This window comes from Stegostoma tigrinum, chromosome 4, assembly GCF_030684315.1.
Source record: "Stegostoma tigrinum isolate sSteTig4 chromosome 4, sSteTig4.hap1, whole genome shotgun sequence".
NCBI lineage: Eukaryota > Metazoa > Chordata > Chondrichthyes > Orectolobiformes > Stegostomatidae > Stegostoma > Stegostoma tigrinum.
Window position 1 is genome coordinate 4177351 of NC_081357.1, and position 21756 is coordinate 4199106.

Consider the following 21756-nt stretch of genomic DNA (forward strand, 5'->3'; position numbering starts at 1 on the left):
GTGCCTGGAGGACCATCAAATCAATGAAAGACACTCTTTGTTCTGCTTGAAACTTTTTGGTTTTCCAGAACACGGAGTCAACCCCGATTGAGTGTTGCAGACTGGCACATTCCACGATCCAGGACTACGTGCTGAGGGTCGCCCTAAAGCTTGGGGCAGCTGCCACCAAGGTGCAGTGGGGAAAGATCACAGTCTGAGATCTTTTTGCTGAAGGTAAATGGGGTGCATTCAGTTATTAGACCCTCCTAGTGTGTCAAATATATGTAAATATTAACATTATTATGTGTAAGAGAGGTCTTTAGTTTCGTATATAGTCAACCTCTGATGTTTTGCATTTATTTGACAAAGCAACTGTGCAGAAGAAAACTGATTTTGTGTCAATGTATATATACAATGTTTTATTATGAATAAAATATATTTTTGAAATTTAAAAAAAAAGCTTGGAGGCTGTTCAGGAATGGAAAAAAACCAAATAACATAAATCTGCGGTTGATCTATGACCGGGGCCATCTTTCTTTGGGACATCCAAGTCCGTGGAAAGGAGGTCACATGATCCGAGCAGCCTTTCGCTTTCTGTATCCACAAGTTGCTGCTCTGTTTTGTGTTTGAGGCACAAGCCCTCCTCTCACTGGAAAGAAACCTGGATCCGTACCTGAAGCTTTGCAATCTGCAAGGCAGATTCTGGAAAATGGGATTAGATTGGGCAAATTTAATCAGCCACTGCAAATACGATAGCCTGTTCTGCGCTGTGACTTTTCTATGGTTCATTGTAGATTCAGACTTGGGGAGAAGAAATACAGACTGGAAAGTCTGTTCTGTGAAACACATCCACTCAGTCTATTCAGACAATTTTGAATCCCTTTTTAAAATGTATCTGGGGAATTGGGCATTGCTGGCTGAGATGCTTAGCATTTATTGGCAATACCTTGTTGCCTTTGAGAAAGGGAATGGTGAGCTGCCTTCTTGAACTGCTGTGGTCCGTTTGGTGTAAGGACACCCATGGGCTGTTAAGGAGAGAATTCCAGAATTTGACAGCAATAGTGAAGGAATGGCAATATATTTCCAAGTCAGGATGGTGAGTGGCTTGGATGGGAACATGCAGGTAATTGGTGGCGTTCCCATGTGTTTGCTGCCCTTGGTGCTTTACAAGGCACCTGGAGTGCTATGTGCAGTCTCCTTACCACAGAAAAGTTTGCAATAGAGGGAGTACATTGAAGGTTCACCAGACTTATTCTCAGGATGGCAAGATTGTCCTGTGAGGAAAGATTGGTCAGACTATGCCTGTAATCTTCAGATTTTCAAAGAATGAAAGTGATCTCATTGAAACTTACAAAATATTCAAAAAGTAGATGTAGGCAAGATGTTTCCCCTGTTTTGGGAGTCTAAAACTGGAACACAAGTTAAAAGTAAGCACTTAAATAAGAGATGAGGAGAATTTTTTATTTTGAGGTTTGTGAGCCTTTAGAATTCTCTATAATACAGGACTGTAGACAATCAGTCTTTGATTATGTTTAAGGATGATGGATTTCTGATTACAGGGCTATGGGATGGGGTTAGTAAAAGGCAATAGAACTATTTTATCAACCATGGTCATATTAAGTGATGTGGTAGGCTCGACAGATGGAATTGCTTATTGGTGTTCACATGTTTCCATGTAATGTTTGAAGGTTTGGAAAGTGCTGTCCAAGAAGCCTTGATGAATTTCTGGAGTACATCTTATTTATAGTACATACAGCTACTACTGTGTGTTTGTGGTGGTGGGAGTGAATATTTGTGAATATGGTGTCAATCAACTTAGCAATTTTGACAGTGTCCAGTTTTTTCAGTACTGTCATGTTGCTACTGTCCCTTTTATTCCATCAGCTATAAGTTTATTCACTATCTTTTGTATCGCACTGTGTAAACCACCTTTGGAAGTCCAAGTGCACCATATCAACAGCAGCGACCTCATCAAGCCTCTGGATTTGTTTGCTGTTTCTTTTTGAGACAAGATACATTGACTACATCTGAAACGTTTCTGCTGTAAAGTAGCCCAGTGATCAGGTACAGTTTTTCCCAGTAACTTTTGGTTCCAGCCTATCTGCCCCTGATCTATTGACACACAGAAAACAGGATTGGAGGCAGACCACCAGACCCTGTGCGCTTTCTCTGCCATTCAACATGATCATGGTGTATCATCTAGCTCTGTACAATATTCCCACTTTCTCTCCATAGCCTTTAATCCTTTTTGCCCGAAGAACTATATTTATCTTCTTGAAAACATTCAATGTTATGGCTTCAACTGCGTCAGTGGCACAGAATTCCACAAGCTTATTGACCTCTGGACGAAGAGATTTCTCATCATTTCAGTCTTAAATTGCTTATGTAAGCCCTGCCATCCCATGAATCAGTCTGGTAAACTTTTGCTGCACCACCTCCACAGCCAGATCATCCTTCCTCAGGAAGGAGACCAAAACTGCAAGTGATACTCCAAGTGTGGTCTCACTGAACCGCTGTACAATTGCAGCAAGACATCCCTGCTCCAACAGTCTCACCCTCTAACCCTGAAGGCCAAAATACCATTTGCTACCTTGTGCAGTCCAGTCAATCATACAAACCAGCTTTCCATCCATTGAATTGGTCTATACTTCCCACGGCTTTGGAAAAGCAGCCAACATAAGCAAAGACCCTTCCCATCTTGGTTAAAGTCTCTTCCACCCTCTTTCATACGGCAGAAGATACAAAATTTTGAAAACACCAAGAGATTCAAGAACAGCTTCTTCCTCCCCGTTACCAGACTTTTGAAAGGACCTTTCATATATTAAAGTTGATTTTTCTCTGCACCTTCTCTGTAGCTGTTATACTATATTCTGCATTCTGTTCTTTAACCTTGATGTACTTATGTATGGTATGATTTGCCTGGATAGAATGTAAAAAAATACTGTTCACTATATCTCAATGCATGTAACAATAATCTAATCTAATCAAATCAAATCATTCTTTCCTGGTTTCCAAACTCCTGCAAAGTTAGTATACCCTCCCCAAACAAACAAAACTCTGCACAAGATAAACACCCCTGTCTCTGTTCAGGTGCAACACATCTGGCTAGTACAGTTGCCATCTCCCCCACAAATCTGAAGTCCTCCATTTGTGCCATCTTTTCAGCCACCGATTCATCTGTCTAACCATGTTATATCTGTACTCATTGGCATGTGATACAGCATATAATCTGGAGATTATTACTTCTGAGGTACTGCTTGCAAATTTTTTTGACCTAGATCCCTAAATGCTATGGGATCACATCCTCTTTCCGACTTATACTGTTGGTACCAGTGTGGATCAGAGGCTCTGGCTGATCATTTTCACCCAGAATATTGTGTGATGCTCTATGGCATCCATGACCTTGGCAGTGGATGCTACACATCATCCTGGAGTTGTTGATATGACCACAGAAAAACCTGTCTGTGCTCCTAACTAATGAATTCTGTATCAGTACTGTTCTTTTCTTCATCCCTCCTGCACAGCTGGCCCATCAATGTATCCACAGACCTTTTGTTTGCTCAGTCCTCTGAGGGATCTTTGTTCTCATCAGTATCCAAAATGGAAAGCCAGTTCTCAAGTATGACCATGACATTCCTTTGGAATGTCTGGCAGTTGCTTATTCCCTCCTTGCCTGCATGCCCCTAATCTGCAGTGTGACCATCTCTGAACATGCTATTCAAGTAACTATCGGTCTCATGGACATACACCGTCATTTCAGCCATTGTCGAGTTCTGAAACCCAGAGCTCAAATTTCTGCAGCTGGTGACATTTCTGCAAGTTCATCTAAATCAAGTGGTAAATGTTCAGACTTACCCAGGTGTTACAGGATTCAAATTGCTAAGCTGCCCCATCTTAACTTCAGCTAGCTGTAAACTGAAGATTAGAAATAAATGATCATGCAGTTCTCCTGTGAGAATCTCCTCTGATTTTTTGGAACAAATTCCTCCCTCTTACATAGCTTTTTGACTTCTGATCTACTGGTGGCTGTCAAAGATGGAACAAGTATCCTTCCTCATTGCATTCCCTTCCCCACCAAATGTGCAGTGAATCTTCAAAAAAAATGACTGAAATCAGAGAGGCTGGGCAGACTGGAGAAAGCCAACAAGTGTCAGGAAAGCTAGGAACAAAATGACGTTCAAAGCCTACAGTAGTAAAACACATGAGAGTTGAAGTGACCAAAGAAGGGTTACATGAATTAAATCAGCAGAAGGCAAAGAGTCTAGGATCTGAGTGAAGTTCAGAAGCCCCTTGGAACAGTAAAACTCGGGAAAGGTTACTTGAATTGAGCCAGGCTGAGGTCTATCCATAAGTGTCAGAAAGAGTCAACACAGATCCCAGAGGATTTAAAATGGCCAGGACTCTCAGAATATACATAGCAGGTCGAACAAAGTTGAGAAATGTGACAGTAGACTGGGAGGTCTTCACAGTAAATTACCAGGGGATCTGTGAAATTCTGGCAAAGAGAAAATGAAGGTCAAGCCTTTCTGAATGGAAGAGCCCCTAGGGATGAAAGCAGAGTTGGCTGAAGTGGACTGAGAAAATGGTTTTGCAGAAGAGACGGCTGAGGAATAATGACAAGCATTTAAGAAATAGTTCATGGGTCACAGCAGTGAGGAAGAAGAATTCTAGAAAGGAAAAAGCCGACCACAGCTAACTAAATATATCAAATTGGAGGAAAATATATAACTATGCCAAAGATTAGTGGTAATTAAGAACATTAGGCAAGTTTTAAAAGCCAACAAATGATGTCCAAAAAATAATAGACAGAGAAAATAAACTGACAGCAAACTAACAAGTAATACAGAAATGAACAGTCAGCATCCTGAAGAACAACAAGGAAGAGAGGCCTATGTGAAAAGGCCCCTTATAGAATAAGACTGGGGAAATTATAATGGGAAACCAGGAAATGGCAGAGGAGTTGAAAAAATGAATAAATGATTAGCATTGCTGCCTCACAGCATCAATGAGGTGGTGGTGCTAGATGTCTTAAAATGCAAAAAGATGGATTAATGCCTGGGGCCTGATCATCTGTACCTAGAACTCGGTGAGTAGCTAAGGAAATGATTGCTGGGCCCCTTGCTGAGATATTTGTTTCACTGATAGCCACAGGTGAGGTGCTGGAAGACTGGAAAGTTGGCTAATGTGGTGCCACTATTTAAGAAGAGTGGAAAGGAAAAGCCAAGGATCTACAGACCAATGAGCCTGACACTGGTGACGGGCAAGTTGTTGGTGGGAATCCTGAGGGACAGGATTTACATGTATTTGGAAAGGCTCCTGTCTTTTGCCATACCACAGACCATTTTTTTTTCTTTTTGACCTATAACATTTCTAATCTTTACTTGTTTTGATGCAAGGTCCCAGTCAGAAGCATTAACTCTTTTTTTCCTTCCAAAGGTGCTGCCTGATTTGCTCAGTGTTTACAGCTTTCTGCTTTCAACTAAATTTTAAACTTCTCACCCTCATTTTCAATCCCTCTATGGCCACAGTCCTTTATTCCTGTAATCTTCCCACAATCTTCTGCAACATCCGTGCTTTGCAAATTCTGGCCTCTGGAGCTACCAATCCTTGAAACTCTAAAATTTCTTCCCTCAACTCCAGTTCTTTCTCCTTTAAGGTGCTCCATGCAGCCTACTTTTTTGGACAAGCTTTTGTCATATGCACTAATATCTCATGCGGCTTCTATAAAATAACTCCAATGTTCTATTATCAGAAAGGCACAATACAAATAAGAGTTGTTGGATAATGACACTAACTACAAAATGACACAATCAATGTATGAGGAGAATGGGCCAATATTTCTAGGTGAATGACAAGTCATCTCACTAAGGGATTGACATAGCAAATACTAAAAAGCCACCTCTGCCAGCTGGAATCGACAACCGGGACAAGTCTCAGGTAAGAGGCGTTTGGTATCAAGACGGTCAAGCTTGTCAATCTTTGAATTGTCTACATCAGAAGATTGTGGATGTTCAGTTCATGAACTCCCTGCCCCCCAACACCCAAAAAAAAGACAGACTGCCTACAGGAAAGAGGGATGTCGGCTTGACAGGTAAACAGAGTTAATTTGGATGATCAGCTGAACTCTATGACCTACATCTTCTGCCCAGCTGAGATCCTCTGTGCATAAAGCTGATGTCTCCCAGGTCAGTGCATCTTCCAAAGAAACCTGAATAGCCAACAGCACATTGACCTGACAGTAGTGATACCAGTGGCGCATACAGAACTGGCACCCTCTGATGAATGAAGCAGTGAGCTGGCTATAAATGTAGAACAACAGATAAGGACTAAGCCTTTAAAACAGTAGAAATAGAGTGTTTCTTTTTAAATAAACCTTGTTTCACAAATCCACTTGTTTCCCCCCACCACCACCACCACCACCACCATTACCATAACCAACCACTAATCCAGTTGAAAAATGGTCATTAAAACAGTCAGTACAGTCTCAACTTAAGAAACAGCCCTTACTGGACATCCAGGATATTTTTAATCAGTGAAGGAAACATTTCAAATAACAGAAATGTGTATTTTCTTCTTTTGTAAAGCAAGACGTGTTTAACTCTTGGAGTATTCAAATGTCCTTTTATACAACTTCAAGAACACCTTGAGGTGCTGACAACATTCCATTATTGAACTTTTGGTGTATTTGGCCACTCATTCTTGTTGAAATTAAAAATAAGTACTCACACTGAACATTTATTTTGTTTTTCTGCTCTCTTCTCCTGTAAAGTGACTTCCGTGCTGGGGTACATGCTCACAGACACTGAAAGATCATTCTTTTTCTGCAGAATGATCAACTGGATGTACCACAGCCAACCACAACACTGTCTTCCAGTAGAATTTCTTCCTCAGAGGTTGCTAGAATTAACTGACCAATATTTTCCTTTCCCAGTCAAAGGAACTGAGGCCAACTGAAGTGGCCCTAAGCCCCACCCCACGACTCAATTTGTCATATCCTGACCTATTAGTATCCTTCAACAGGTTGTAATTCCAGGTTATCAATCTGTAGGTGAGTATGTACACAGTTTGGGGGTTATGTATCTGTAAACCAGGTCCTGTTACATCACAACAGGCAGGAATACGACTGCTCCTTGGAATCCTCAATATGGCATGAAGAATCCTTAGAGACTTCTCAGAGCCAGAGTCCAGCCCTGCACTGACTGCCACATTAAAGCTTGATTCTTCTTTCAGTTTTTGGCTCACAGCAGTGTTGTATTCACCTCCCAGTAAGCAGATTCACTTTGGTGCACAGGAGGTTGTTAAGGGTCCCAGAGTGTCACTGAAAGATTCTGCAACGTCTATTGGCTACCATGCAAGAGTCAAACTCAGAACCCCTCAAAGTCTAAGCTTGCGATGGGCCAATTGGTGAAAAACAGATCAAAGGCACACACACATACAGCAGAGAGGGCAATGGAATAGGCTCAAGTTTGAGTGAGCATTAATCCAACCCCCCTGCCTTTTTTCATAAACACTGAGGAAAAGGAGCTCAGACAGGGCAAAGACAGCTGGAGATAGATCTTGGGAGAAGATGATCAGGAGCAAATCAGTATTGCAATCATTGAAGCTGAATGTTCTATTAGTGTAGAAGTGGCACAGGAAGAGAACACAGCTGCCTGTGGCAGTAACACCAAGATCAAAAGGAAGGACTGGAAGTTGGTTTTAAAATGCTGAGAACTTTCTGAAGAACCTTACAGTGTCACTTCCCAAAATTCAGGCATCAATACCATTTTTTTAAGAGGTCATACTTCTTTTGTGTGCAGCTCTCTAGGGCAAATTATAACTGTAGTGTGGAATCAGAGGTTTTTTTTTTCTGGGGGAGGGGTGTGAAATTCTAGCAGTCTAGTACTCACCATTGCCATCAACGCCTTCCTGGAGAGCGCGATGTGGATTAAGGAAGGGGTAGGATTGGGCTCAGTAGTTACATCGTAAGTGACTGAATAGAGGCTAAAGTTTGAAAACTATTCTTCTCAAGGACAGAAAGTTCAAGGCAAGGAAAACAAATAAATGTGGCAAGCCGTGGTAACTGGTGAAGTTGCCTCAAGATGAACATTAGCATCAGTTTGAGTGGCATCTCCTAAGGAGGTTCATGAGAAGGATCACTTTGAGTGACACCACCTTGGGCTTGAGTGACTAATAACATTAGTACCCGTGGACGTGACATTTTCAGTGAGGAGATAAATTTAGTTTTTGAGACATTGCATTATTCCTAATCATGCATTTCACATTGCCCAACTGAAATACAAACAAGAGTGGGCTGTCCCAGCAGTGAGGTGAAAGATCCTGACACTTACTAGGTAACCTGTTCACTTTTACCATACAATGCTGTTTTATTCTGAACTGGAATCCTATCAGAACCAAATTAATGATTAAGCATTAGAACTATGCTTTCTTGAGAGCCAAAACTGGGATCAGATTCTGCCTCCCAAAAATAAAATATTCAGGTTATACATGTACAGTACTTAGGAGAAAATTGTACAGCTAGTATTACGGAGTGAACAATTAGGAGGACAGAGTGCTCCAATCCCTGGTACTGCTGGTAAAAATGAATAGGCCATCTATCCAGCACCATTGGAGCACAGTTAGATGCGGGGCATTCACACTGTTCTCTCCTCGTTCCGATCTCCCTTCAGTACTCAAAGGGCAAAGCTGCAGGAATTCTGGGCCTTAAGCTTTAACGACCCAAGCTCTCTGCAAAATGTGTAGAATCCATCCTGTTGTTACCCTTCAACATGAGCTGGTTTGAACAGTGTGGCAGTATAGAGTGAATCATAACTCTGAAATCCACACTCATAGGACAATTAGAAGGAAACAAATGCTGGGTCATAGTGCCCACATTCATCAAACTGTCACAGGTGGTTGCCTCTTATCCTGAAAGCTTTAACTCTGGTGAGGATACATAGTCGCCAAGATGGCAGCAGGCCATTTGGTCATGGGGGCATCACAAGTGAGCCAGATACATTTCAAACTTAGTGCAGAAACAAATATTTTTAGGGGAGCTCATCAACTGAGCAGGGGAAGGGACTACCCTATAGCCTGGGAAGGGAGATGCTGGAACTCAGGCCTGCAGTATTGCTGCCCTTACCCAAGACCAGCAAACTGAACACAAACAATTCTTCAGTAAGAATAGTCTACATTGTGTGGGCTGGATTACAATGTGTTCCACCTGTTTGTCAGATGCCTCACCCAGGCAAGTTTAACTGATTCAGTCACCCAGTACTGGGTAAAAGAGCAGAGTTTAATTCAGTTCTGCCCTAGTCAGCTCCCAATGTGGTGCTTTCCATCTCCTCCCTCCCCATGGCTACTAACCCTGCCCAATCTTATGACTGGAGCCTGTTGCCATCCTAATACCTTGTCTGTTCTCCTGACCTGTGTCACCTTGCACCATATATACAGTGTAACTTGGTGCAGAAGCACACAAATACCCATTACCATTATGAATGACACAAGAACAACAAAATCTCCCTCTTGCAATCTCCAGCTCACTTCCTGCTCCGTAGGCGCTTAGCACGGGTGGGTAAGTCTGAGGTGGTGCCATCTGATGGTGCCTTCTTGCGTTTGCTTTGCCCGGCAGTGGCTTGATCAGCTGCAGCCCGGGTCTCAATGACTCGTTCCAGAAGCTCCTGCAGGTCTTTGATCTTCTGCTCGTTCTGCTGGTGCTTAAGGGCATGCTCAGCCAGCTTTCGGTCCAGTTCAGCCAGCCGGGCATTCTGCTCGCCGATGATCTGGTTCTGCTCTAGGATCTTCTGGTCCTGGTCCTGGAGTTGTTTGAGCTGTTCTTGGAATTTGACCCGGAACTCTGAGACCTCACGCCTAGTGGCTGTCACGTTTAGTCCCTGTGCCTTCATCTGTTGCTGGAGTTTGCAAAGCTCCTGGCGGGCAGGATTCTGCTTGGAGAAGAGCTGCACTGCTGTTAGTGTGGTGGATGGCCCAGGCACTGCATATTAAAAAAAAATGAACAAAACACTGTTTACGTACTCAAACCATACCCCTCTTGTACTCTCCTCTCTACCTATCTTCTTTTCTCTCCATCTTTGGTCCGCCTCCTCCTCTCTCCCTATTTATTCCAGTTCCCTCTCCCCATCCCCCTCTCTGATGAAGGGTCTAGGCCCGAAACGTCAGCTTTTGTGCTCCTGAGATGCTGCTTGGTCTGCTGTGTTCATCCAGCTTCACACTTTGTTACCCCAGGTTACTTTGTTTCTTTCTCTCTCTTTCTAAAATTTACAATTCTACGATCAACCTCTGGTCCTCTTGCTGACTGCATTTATTGAAAATGATCCATTTCAAAAGGCAAAGTAGAACAGTATTGATGTTGTTAAGAGTAATAATCCTGCACACTTGGCTGATGCTCTGGAGATTATATTTCAGTTGTGCTATAACATTTCTGAAGTTTAAATGTAAGTAATAAAATTGAAATGAAAAAACAATAAATCATCATTGAATTTACATATTCTCCTGTACCTGTGTGGATTTCTGTTGGGTTCTCTGGTTTCCTTCCACAGTTTAAAGATGTGCAGGTTAGATTCACTGTTCATACTAAATTGCCCATAGTGTCCAGGGATGTGCAGGCTAGGTGGGTTAGTCGTGAAAATGGGAGTTACAGGAGAGGGTGGGGGCTGGGTCTGTGTAGGATGCTCTTCAGAGGGTCAACGCAGATTTGATGGGCCAACATTCCACTAATAGTGCTGAAGACCTGTGCTCCAGAACTTGCCGCTCCCTCACCAAGCTGTTCCAGTACAGTTACAACACTGGCATCTACCTGACATTGTGGAAAATTGCCCAAGTAGGTCCTGTACACAAAACATAGGACAAATCCAACCCAGCCAATTACCAGCCTATCAGTCTCCTCTCGATCATCAATAAAGTGATGGAAAGTGTCATCAACAGTGCTATCAAGCAGCACCTGCTCAGAAATAACCTGCTCAATGAAGCCCAATTTTTGTTCCTGCAGGGCCACTCAACTCCTGACCTCATTACAGCCTTGGTTCAAACATGGACAAAAGAGCTGAATTCCAGAAGTGAGGTGAGAGTGACAGCCCTTGATATCAAGGCTGCATTTGACCGAGTGTGGCATCAAGGAGCCCTGGCAAAACTGGAATCAATGGGTGTCAGGGGGCAAATGTTCTGGTGGTTAGAGTCATCCCTGACATATAGGAAGATGGTTGTTGTGGGAGGTCAATCATCTCAGCTCCAGACATCACTGCAGGGCTTCCTCAGGGTAGTGTCCTAGGCCCAACCATCTTCAGCTGCTTCATCAATGACCTTCCCTCCATCATAAGGTCAGAATTGTGGATGTTCAGCACCTTTCACGACTCCTCAGATACTGAGGCAGTTCATGTTCACATGCAACAAGTTCTGGACAATATCCAGGCTAAGGCTGACAAGTGGCAAGAGACATTTGCACTACACAAATGCCAGGCTATGACCATCACCACTAAGTGACAATCTAACCACTGCCCCTTGACATTCAATTGTGTTACCATCACTGAATCCCCCACTATCAGCATCCTGGGGGTTACCAGTGACCAGAAACTCAACTGGACTCAGATTAAACAGAATGGCTACAAGAGCAGGCCAGAAGCTGGGAATACTGCCGCAAGTAGCTCACCTCCTAACTCCTCAAAGCCAGTCCACCATCTACAAGGCACAAGTCAGGAGTGTGATGGAATACTCCCCACTTGCCTGGATGAGTGCAGCCCCAAAAACATTCAAGAAGTTTGATACCATCCAGTACAAGGCAGTCTGCTTGATTGGCATGACATCAACATGCATTCAATCCCTCCACTATCGATGCTTAGTAGCAGCAGTGTGCGCTATTCACAAAATGCACTGCAGAAATTCACCAAAGATCCTCAGACAGCAACTTCCAAACCCACGAACACTTCTGTCTAGAAGGACAAGGGCAGCAGATATATGGGAACACCATCACCTCCAAGTTCCCCTCGAAGTCACTCACCATCCTGATTTGGAAATATATCGCTGTTCTTTCATTGTCGCTGGATCAAAAACCTAGAATTCCCTCCGTAATAGCATTGTGGGTCAACCCACAGCAGGAGGACCGCAGTAGTTCAAAAAGGCAGTTCACCACCACCTTCTCAAGGGCAACTAGGGATGGGCAAGAAATGCTGGCCAGCCAGTGACACCCACATCCCACATATGAATTAAAATAGGCCTCTCTCTGCACTGTAGGGATTCTATAATTCTAACAAAGATCATGAGACTGTTGGATTGTCATAAAGACACAACTATTATGCTGATGTTCATTAGAAAAGGAAATCTGCCATTACATAATTCGGCCTGGATACACGACTTCAGAGGTACAGCAATGTGGCTGACTATTAACAGCCCTCTGAAGTGTTTGGCCAAACTACTCAGTTGTATCAGCTGCTGCAAAATCAGCAAGGGCTGTCCTGGCTCAAGGTAATGCACTGTTATCTTCTCAACGGCAGTTAGGGATGGGCAACAGATGCTGGATTTGCCAATGATGCACACAGGAATTAAATAAAGGGAACAAATCGGGGTTCTGACTGAAGGGGGTAATGGGAGGACTGAGGTGTACTTTGCAATTTATGCTACATGTATCTGTAAGTGGATAAGTGGAGGCCAATCTACATTCAGCCCATGTCTGTAGCAACGGGTGTGCAGAGTGTATGTGTGTGTGTACATAGGTGCAGGTGCGTGTGCACTTTTTATTCTTTCATAAGTGTACGCATTGCTGGCTAGGTCAGTATTTTATTGCAAATGAAGATGGTAGTGGTCAGCTGCCTTCTTGAGCCACTGCAGACCTTGGGAGGTAGAGGCAACCAAAGTGCTGGAAAGAGTTCCAGGACTTGTCCCAGCAATGCCACTAACAATCTGAAATCAGGATGGTGTGTGCCTTGGATGAGAACTTGCAGTTGATGATATTCACATGCAACTGCTGATCTTGTCCTTCTAGGTAGTAGAGATTGTGGGTTTGAAAGCTGCTGTCTGAAGAGCCTTACTGATCTACTGCAGTCCATTTTGAAGACAGTAAACACTGCTATGATTGTGCTGATGATGAAGGTAGTGAATGTGGAAGGTGGTGGATGAGGTACTGAACAAAGCTGCTTTGTCCTGGATGGTATTGAACTTCTGAGTGTTGTTCAAGCTGCACTCATTCAACGTAAGTGGATATTATTCATTACACTCCTGGCGTCTGCCTTATAGATGGGAGACAGGCTTTGGAGCCAAGAGTTAACTTAGTCACCTGTCCTGTAGCCACAGTATTTTTATGGCTGGTTCAGTTCAGTTTCTGGTTAACTGCAACCTCCAGGATGCCCCTAAGTAAGGATTTCAGCAACAATAAATTATTAAATGTACTGAGGAGCTGCTTGAATTCAGTTTTGCTGAAGACGCTCATAGCTTCAGTATGAGTTATTGCAATAGGTACCTTCCTTCCATCATAAGGTCAGAAATGATTACCTCAATGACTTTTGGGAACAACATGAATTTGAAGTCTTTGGACAAGAGTCCCCTCTCCAGCCCAAAGACCCCTTCACCTGCTTCCAATACTCTCCTTTCACATGGTCACTTCCTCTGGCTTTTTACCAGCACTCAACTATTCATCGAGAACTGTCAATGTGACATTGAATGCCTTAATTTCTCTGCTCCCATCAACCATTTGAACCTATCTCCCCTTGAACCAACTGCACTTTGAGCCTCAGATCCAACCATGACAACAGGAGTAGTGCTTTTATTGTCTGGCGTGCTGATCTCTACACCTCAGAGACTGAACGCCAGCCCCATGGACCATGACCCCACCACTGAACATCAGGCCATTGTGTCTACGACTGTCACCAACCTCATCTTAATCTTTTCCCCAACACTACCTCCCAGCTCATAGTTCCCCAAGCCCATACAGGCAGTTTCTACCTTCTTCCCAAAATCTACAAGCAGCACTGCCTGGACAAAACCATTGTTTCTACCTGTTTCTGTCCATTAGAACTCAACTCTTTTTACCTCGACTTTAATTTTTTCTCCCCTTGTCCAGCCCCTTCCCACTTACATCTACAATTCCTCTGATTCCGCTGATATAATTGCTTCACGTCAATTTCAGAATTTCCGGTTTGCGGGCTCCAGCCGCCCCCTCTTTACCACAAGCATGCAATCCCTTTACATGTTCAATATCAATCAGGATGGTCCGCTTCTTCCTCAAACAAACACCTGAACTGATCCCATCCACAATCATCACCACCACCACCATCGTCCTCTGCTTGACTGAGCTCATCCTCACTTTGAATAACTTCTCCTTTAACTCCTCTTACTGTCTTCATACCAAAGGTGTAGCCTGGGGTAGCTAAATGGACCCCTGTTATGCCTGGCTCCTTGTGGGATTCATGGCAGATCCAGTCCTACTCAAGTCCCTCCGTACAACCCTTTCTCCGGTTCATAGAATCCCTATAGTGCAGATTGACGCTGTTTGGCCCATTGAGTCTGCACCAACCCTCCAAAGAGCATCTACACTTCTAGTTATGGATGAGTGTGGGTTCAGTGGCCTCAGTGAAGAGGGGCCAGTGGCAAAGAGATGACACCTAAAATGGGACGACTGCTACATTCATGGGTTGAGTGCAGGAGGCAGCGAGGTGGTAGAGGACCCCTTGAGGCTAGGCGCAGACAATGGACTGGGTCAGAAAGACCGAAATTCTGGACTTTTTAACTCCCTTATTTTTCTAATTTATTCCTCTGACCTAAAATGCTGGACAATTTATTTATTTTCTAATTTTTTTTTGTTTCCTACGAATTTGATCTTAAGAATCTGTACCTATGTACTTCTGTGCCTACAATGGTGCTGTAATGTAGGGACTGTAAACTTTTCACTGTACTCATATTTGAGAACATAATCATAAACCTAATTCAATTCAATTCAACACAGATTCAGCCCCCCCACCCCCCAACTCTAACCCTATAACACTGGACAGCTAATCTGCCCAGACTGTACATCTGTGGACACTATGGGCGATTTAGCATGGCTAATCCACCTAATCTGCACATCTTTGGACTGTGAGAAGAAAGTGGAGTATCCAGTGGAAAGCCATGCAGTCACGCGGAGAACGTGCAAATTCCATGTCATGATGTTATGATGGAGGGAAGGTCACTGATGAAGAACTGAAAATGGTTGGGCCTAGGACAACACGGAGGAACTCCAGCAGTGATGTTCTGGAGCAGAGACGACTGACCGCCAACAACCACAACCACTTTACTATATGTCAAGCATGACTCCCAGGGGAGAATTTTCTCCATGACTGCCATTGACTCCAGTTTTGCAATGGGTTCCCTGATAGCAGTCTCAGTCAAATGCAAACTTGACCTTGCCTCACTGCTAGAGTTCAGCTCAAATACCCACATTTGAATGAAGGACATAATAAGGTAAGGAACTGAGTGACCTTGGCAAAACCCAAACTGACCATCACTGAGCAGATTGTTGCTAAGTACAGATCTCTTCACAGGACTGTTGACAACCCCCTTCATCATTTTGTTGATGATGGAGACTAGACTTAATGGGTGATTACTGACTAGGCTGCATTCATCCTACATTTTGTGTACAGGACATACCTGTGCAATTTTCCACTTATTGGTTAGATACCAGTGTTGTAGGTGTACTAGAACAGTTTGGTGAGGGATGCAGCTAATTCTGCACTCAAGTCTTCAGCATGGTCGCTGGAAAGTCATCGGGTCCCATAAATTTTCAGAAGCCAATCCCATTTACTGATAACACATGGAATGAATCAAATTGTTTGAAGACTGGCATCCGTGATGTTGGGGACCTTAGGGAGGTAGCAAATACGTACTTGCACAGCCTGCATTCACACGTGTCTGATGGTCCAAGTCAACCATGCATACCCCATATGGTGGGGGCATTTTCTACATTCTCTAAAGCCAATTTCCAGCACTCCAAGTCTACACAAGCAAGCATTTATGAGCATTTGGGACAGTACCTGGTGGGACTCCAAGCAGACGACCTGACATGTCTGAAATGCTCAGCTTCTTCTTCAGGATGGGCACAATCTTCTCATCAAAGTACTCCATTGCCATGGAGGAGATATCCCTTAGCTCCTGCAGGACCTCGTGGGCTCTCTGAGGTGACCGGGTGGAGTTTACATACCTCAGAACCCGGTAAATCTCATCGATTACCTGTATAACAGATAACAACAAGACAGACAAAGGGTAACAGCACTCAGTAAGGGAGTAAATAACAGAGATACTCTCAAGGACTTCGCTGACCTTTTACCATCAAATGATCCAGGATGGGGTTCAATATGGAACTCTCCTCTACACTGTCCCCATCAAACATTCCCAGGACTCTATGACAGGTACAGCACAGGGTCAGATATAGAACTCTCAGGGCAAGTACAACATGGATTTTTGACAAGAATCAAACTCCTTCTCTACTGTCCCATCAAACACTCCCTGAGGAAGTACAGAACATTACAGTATATATAAAAATCCACCTACAAAGCTGCGATCAAACACTCCCAAACACAGTTACAGCATGAGATTAGATACGCTGTAAAGCTTTCTCTATAGTGTAATATCAAAACCTCCCAGGACAGGTATAAGGTTAGACACAGAGTAAAGCTACCTCTACTCTTTCAAACAAAAAGTCAATAGGAAGTAAAATTCTCTCATTTTGAAAGTAGAGACCACTCAATACTGTGTCCAAATCTCTTACTACCAGGATAGGAACAGCACAAGTCTAGATATGAATAAAACTGCTCCTACTCTTCTAAACTGGAAGTGAAGTTTCCATGACACTGCTCCCATCAAAGACTCCACAGCAGGGATGGCACAGAGTTAGAAACAGATTTAAAAGCTCCCTCTACTCTTTTAAACTACGAAATAAATGGAATGTAAAGTTACTTCGACACAGCCCCATCAAATGCTCCTGGAATAGGGGCAGCATAGGGTTAGGTACAGAGTAAAACTCTTTCTACCATTTTAAATAGAAAGTAAATGTCCCTCTACACTGTCTCCATATTAGACTCCCTGGACTTGGACAACACAGGGTTAGATAAAACTCCCTTTACTTTTTTTAAACTGAAATTAAACTTTCCTTTACTCTTTTAAACTTTAAGTAAACTGAAAGTAAAGCTCCCTTGATGTTGTTCCTATCACGCATTTCCAGGACAGGTAGAGCACAATGCTGGATATAGAGTAAAGTCCATCTACACAGTCCCATCAAACACTCTGAAGACAGGTACAGCATGGGTTTAGATACAGTGTAAAGCACACTCTATTCTACTATATCAAAAAGTCCCAAGGTCAGGTAGTGCTCTAAATGATCCTGAGGTTGTGGAAGGTGCCACAACTGCAATTCTTTTCCTTTTTTTTTCATCTGTCCTGAATTTTTACCCACTAAAAGCGCAAGATTCTCAGTCCACTGTGCATTGCTAGATTCTAAAACTTCCAAGATCATAAAGTTATCCGAATCACCTACTTCCCCGATGTCTCCGCAGACCCACCTTGCCAGGGATGAAGCAGCAAAGATTGGTGTCCACATATTTCATGAAGGTCATGTTGAGTAGGGACAGTCTGGTCTCCACTGCTGCCAGGATATCTGCATGGCGTGCCAGTGAGTGGTTCCTACGCTCCGACTCGCGCCTGTAAGAACAGAGAATTAACCCTTACCGTGCAGCGTTCCCCTAAGTTGCAGTGCAGTGGGGACCCCAGTTTCTCGCTGTTTCTTAATTGTTATGGTCTCCTTTTCACTCACTTTGTTGTGACAAAGGTTTCCTCATCTATTTTCCTCTCTAGCTTTAGAGGTCCAGCTCACCTATCATTCTTCGGCTGAAACAAAGATTCAGCCACGCCACTGGCAACCTTGGTATTGCATTTGACCTTGACATAATGTTCTGACTACATCACCGTGTTATTTTAAAAACATTTGCTCTTGGAATATTGGTATTGATGCCTCGGGTCATATTTATTGCCCATCCTCAATTACACTTGAGAGATGGTTGTGAGTTGCCTTCTTGAACTGTTGAAGGCCTCAGGATATATAGACCCAAGAGTTTCAGGATTTTGACCAAGTGACACTGAAAGAATAGCAATACATTTCCAAATCTGGATAGTATAGGGTTTGGTGGAGAAACTCCAGACGGTTCCTGTGTATCTGCTGCTTTTGTCCCTCAGGCAAGTGGATGTTATAGGTTTAAAAGGTACTGTCAAAACAGCTTTGGCGAGTTCCTGCATCACATCTTATAGATGACATACACTGCTGCCAGTGTAAGATGGTGGTGGAGGGAATGAATATTGAAAGTAACGATGGGGTTACAATCAATTGCTGGTTTGTTCTGGATGGAATTAATGAGAGATGCACTTGTCCAAGCAAGTGGAGATTATTCATCACACTCCTAGCTTATGCCTTCTGTACAGTTTTTGAGTCAGAAGACGAGTTGCTCCCTGAAAAATTGCCAGTCTTTGGCCTGCTCTTGTAGCCACAGTATTTACATGGCTAGTTTAGTTCAGTCCCTCGTCAACAGTAACTCCTAGGACGTTGATACTGGGGGATTCAGTAGTGGAACGCCATTGAATGTCAAGGGATGTTAGTTAGATTCTCTTTGGTCAGAGATGGCTGTTGCCTTACATGACTATTACTTGCCACTTTCATCCCAAGTCTGGATCTTGCCTGGACTTCTTCAGCATCTGAGGATGGTGGTGTACATTTTGTAATGCTCACTGTGCAAGGAAGGGAGGCAGTGGCATAATGTCATTGGATTGGTAATACAGAGTCTCAGCCTAACAGTCTCAGGACATGGATTAAACCCCACCATGGCTGATGGTGAATTTGAATTGAACAAATGCTGAAATTAGAAAAAGTCAGTCTACTGGCAACCATGAAACTATTGACAATAGCTATAAAAACTCAGCCGGTTCAATGATGTCCTTTAGGGAAGAAGTCTGCTATCCTTATCAAGTAACTCTAGACCCAAAGTATTAGTTTGAGTCTGAATTGCCTTTTGAAAAGGCCTGAAAACACCACTCAGCTCCGTCACATTGCGATGAAGTCTAAACAAAGAATGAAATATGACAGACCACTTGGCATTGAAATGACAGGAAATGACATGGTCAAACAGCCCTGTCAACACTATAAAGTCCACCATACTAAACTCCAGGTTATCTCTGCAGGAATTACTCAAGGTAGTGTCATGGACCTAGCTATCTTTGGCTGCTTCATCAATGCCTTTCCCTCAAATACAAGATCAGAAACAGGAATATTTGCTGATGACTGTAAAATGTACAGCACCAATTGCAACTTCTCAGAAACTGAAGCAATCCATGACCAAATGCAACAAGTCAGACATAATATCTTGGCTGGGTTGCTGAGGCAAATGACATTTGCGTCACACAAGTGAACGGCTATGACCAACTCCAAAAATAGTCTAACTAGTGGCCCTTGGTGTTTGACAGCGTTACCTTTGCTGAATCCTTCATTATCAACATTTTGGTGGTTACAAGTAACTGCTTTGCCATCACCTTCGCACCATCTGTAAAAATGACCCCAATCTTTCAGTTGCCTGCCACTTCAAAATGCCATGGTGCTCCCATGCCAATATTTCTGTCTCAGACCTGCTGCAGTGCTCCAGTGAAGTTCAACACAAACTGAAGGAACAACACCTCACTTTCTGCCTAGGTACTGCAGAACCCTCAGGAGTCAACACTGAGTTTAACAGTTTCAGTGTAAATATCTAGTTTCATGTTCAATACCCACCGCTCAGGGCCTGCTGTGCATTGGTTGTTCCCAGCACAGTGAATTCATTTTCCAACTATTCACAGTTTCTGTTATCACCTATTTAGTATTTACTTCTTCCCCAGGTTACGATCCGCAATCCACTTGTCTGCTTTCCTTTCCTTTTAGTCTCTGACTGAGCACCACTGCCATCTATTTATCTGACTCCTTCCTCCCCCCAACTCCACAACGCAGCCCAGCCCCCTGTCATAAACACACCAACTTTTCAGTTCTGACAAAGGGTCATGGGCTTGAAATGTTGACTGTTTTCTCCTCTACAGATGCTGCCACATCTGCTGAGTTTCTCCACCACTTTGTTTTTGTTCCTGCGAGTTACTACTGATCAAAAATGGAACTTGACTGACCCTATAAATACATGGCTTCAAGAGTAAGTCAGAAGTCCCAGGCCCCACCCTCACCACTGTCCTGAACAGGACAAAGTGATATAAATATGGAAAGGAATTGGTTCTGGAGGTTCTCAATATTAACTGCAAACTCAATGAAACCTCATGGTATCAGGTCAAACGAGGGGCAAGGGGGAATCTCTGACTGATCATCAACCATTCCCTTCAATCTCATTGAGCAAAACCTGGAGGAAGTACTATGTGTATCAAGGACACAAAATGGAAGCATTGACTGAGCTTGCCAAGTCTTAATGGATGCAGCTCTGAGGGTGGTAAGGGAAAGAACAAGGGGAAAAATTTATTTTATCTCGTCTTCACCAATCTGCCTGTTGCAGGTACATCTGTCTATGATGGTATTAGTAGGACAGCGCACTGCACAGTCCTTATGGGCATCCGTGAGGACTACAGCAGAATTGTATTCAATCACAAGATGTAACTGTATAGCCCAATATGTTCCCTCACTCCAAAATTACCATCAAGCCAGCAGACCAACCCTAGTTCAATGAAGAGTGCAGGAGGATGTCAGAAGCAGCCCCATATAAATATGAGATGTCAACCTAGTGAAGTTACAACACAGAAGTACTTGCACGCAGAACAATGGAATCAGCATGCAAAAAAAAAGGGCAAAATGACCTTCAACAATAGGTCCGAGGCCTGTGGTCCTGTAATATCCAGACATGAATGATGGTGGATAATTAAATCACAGACAGAGCTCTGCAAATATCTCTTCCGTCAACAATGGGGGAGTCCAACACATCTGTACAAAAGACAGGACTGAAGCATTTGTAACAATCTTCAGCCAGAAGTGCTGAGTGGATGATCCATCTCGGTCTCCTCCAGAAGTCTCTAGCATCACAGGTGCTAGTCTACAGCCAATTTGATTAACTCCATGTGATTTCAAGAAAAGGCTGAAAACACTGGATTCCTGCAAAACTAGTGAACACTTGTACTCCTGAACTAGCCACATTACGCCAAGTTGTTCCAGTGTAGCTAGCATCTAACTGACAATGTGGAAAATTTCCTAGGCATGCACACAAAAAGCAGGACAAATTCAACCAAGCTATTTACTGCCCCATCAGTTTGTTTGATTGTCAGCAAAGTAACAGAAAGGGTCATCAACATCATTATCAAGCAGCAATTACTCAGCAACAGCCGAGTCACTGATGCTTAGTTTGGATTCCTCCAGGGTTAATTAGCTTCTGACTTCGTTTCAGCCTTGGTCAATACTTGGATAAATAAACTCCAGTGACTGCCCTGCGCATCAAGGAACCTTAGCAAAACTGGACTCATGGGAACTGGGGGAAATTCTCTGTTGGTTGCAGTCATACCAAGCACAAAGGAAGATTGGCTTTCATTGATGACTGCACAATGTACAACACTATTTGTGATCCTTCAGATACTAAAGCTGTCCATGCCCATAAACAGCAGGACCTGACAGACATCTAGGCTTCTGTTGAAAGTGGCAAGTAATATCAGTGCCTCTCAAGTGCCAGGCAATGACCGTCACCAACAAGACAGAATCTAAACACCGCTCCCTGATGTACAATGGCATCGCCATCCCTGAATCCTTCAATACCAACATCTTGAGAG

At 43.4% G+C, this 21756-nt stretch overlaps 1 protein-coding gene across 1 annotated transcript in view; it reads right to left on the reverse strand.

The window, feature by feature from the left end:
* Positions 1 to 6486: 6486 nt before the first annotated feature.
* The window catches only part of fbxo28 (F-box protein 28), a 45019-nt gene continuing 29749 nt past the window's right edge, over positions 6487 to 21756 (reverse strand). Inside the window, exons 3-5 of the mRNA XM_048531211.1 lie at positions 17496 to 17634; positions 15972 to 16167; positions 6487 to 9952 (exon numbers count right to left, since the gene is read on the reverse strand). Of these exons, the coding sequence (XP_048387168.1) occupies positions 9498 to 9952; positions 15972 to 16167; positions 17496 to 17634 (790 nt within the window). The 3' untranslated portion in view covers positions 6487 to 9497. The remainder of the gene's footprint in view (positions 9953 to 15971; positions 16168 to 17495; positions 17635 to 21756) is intronic.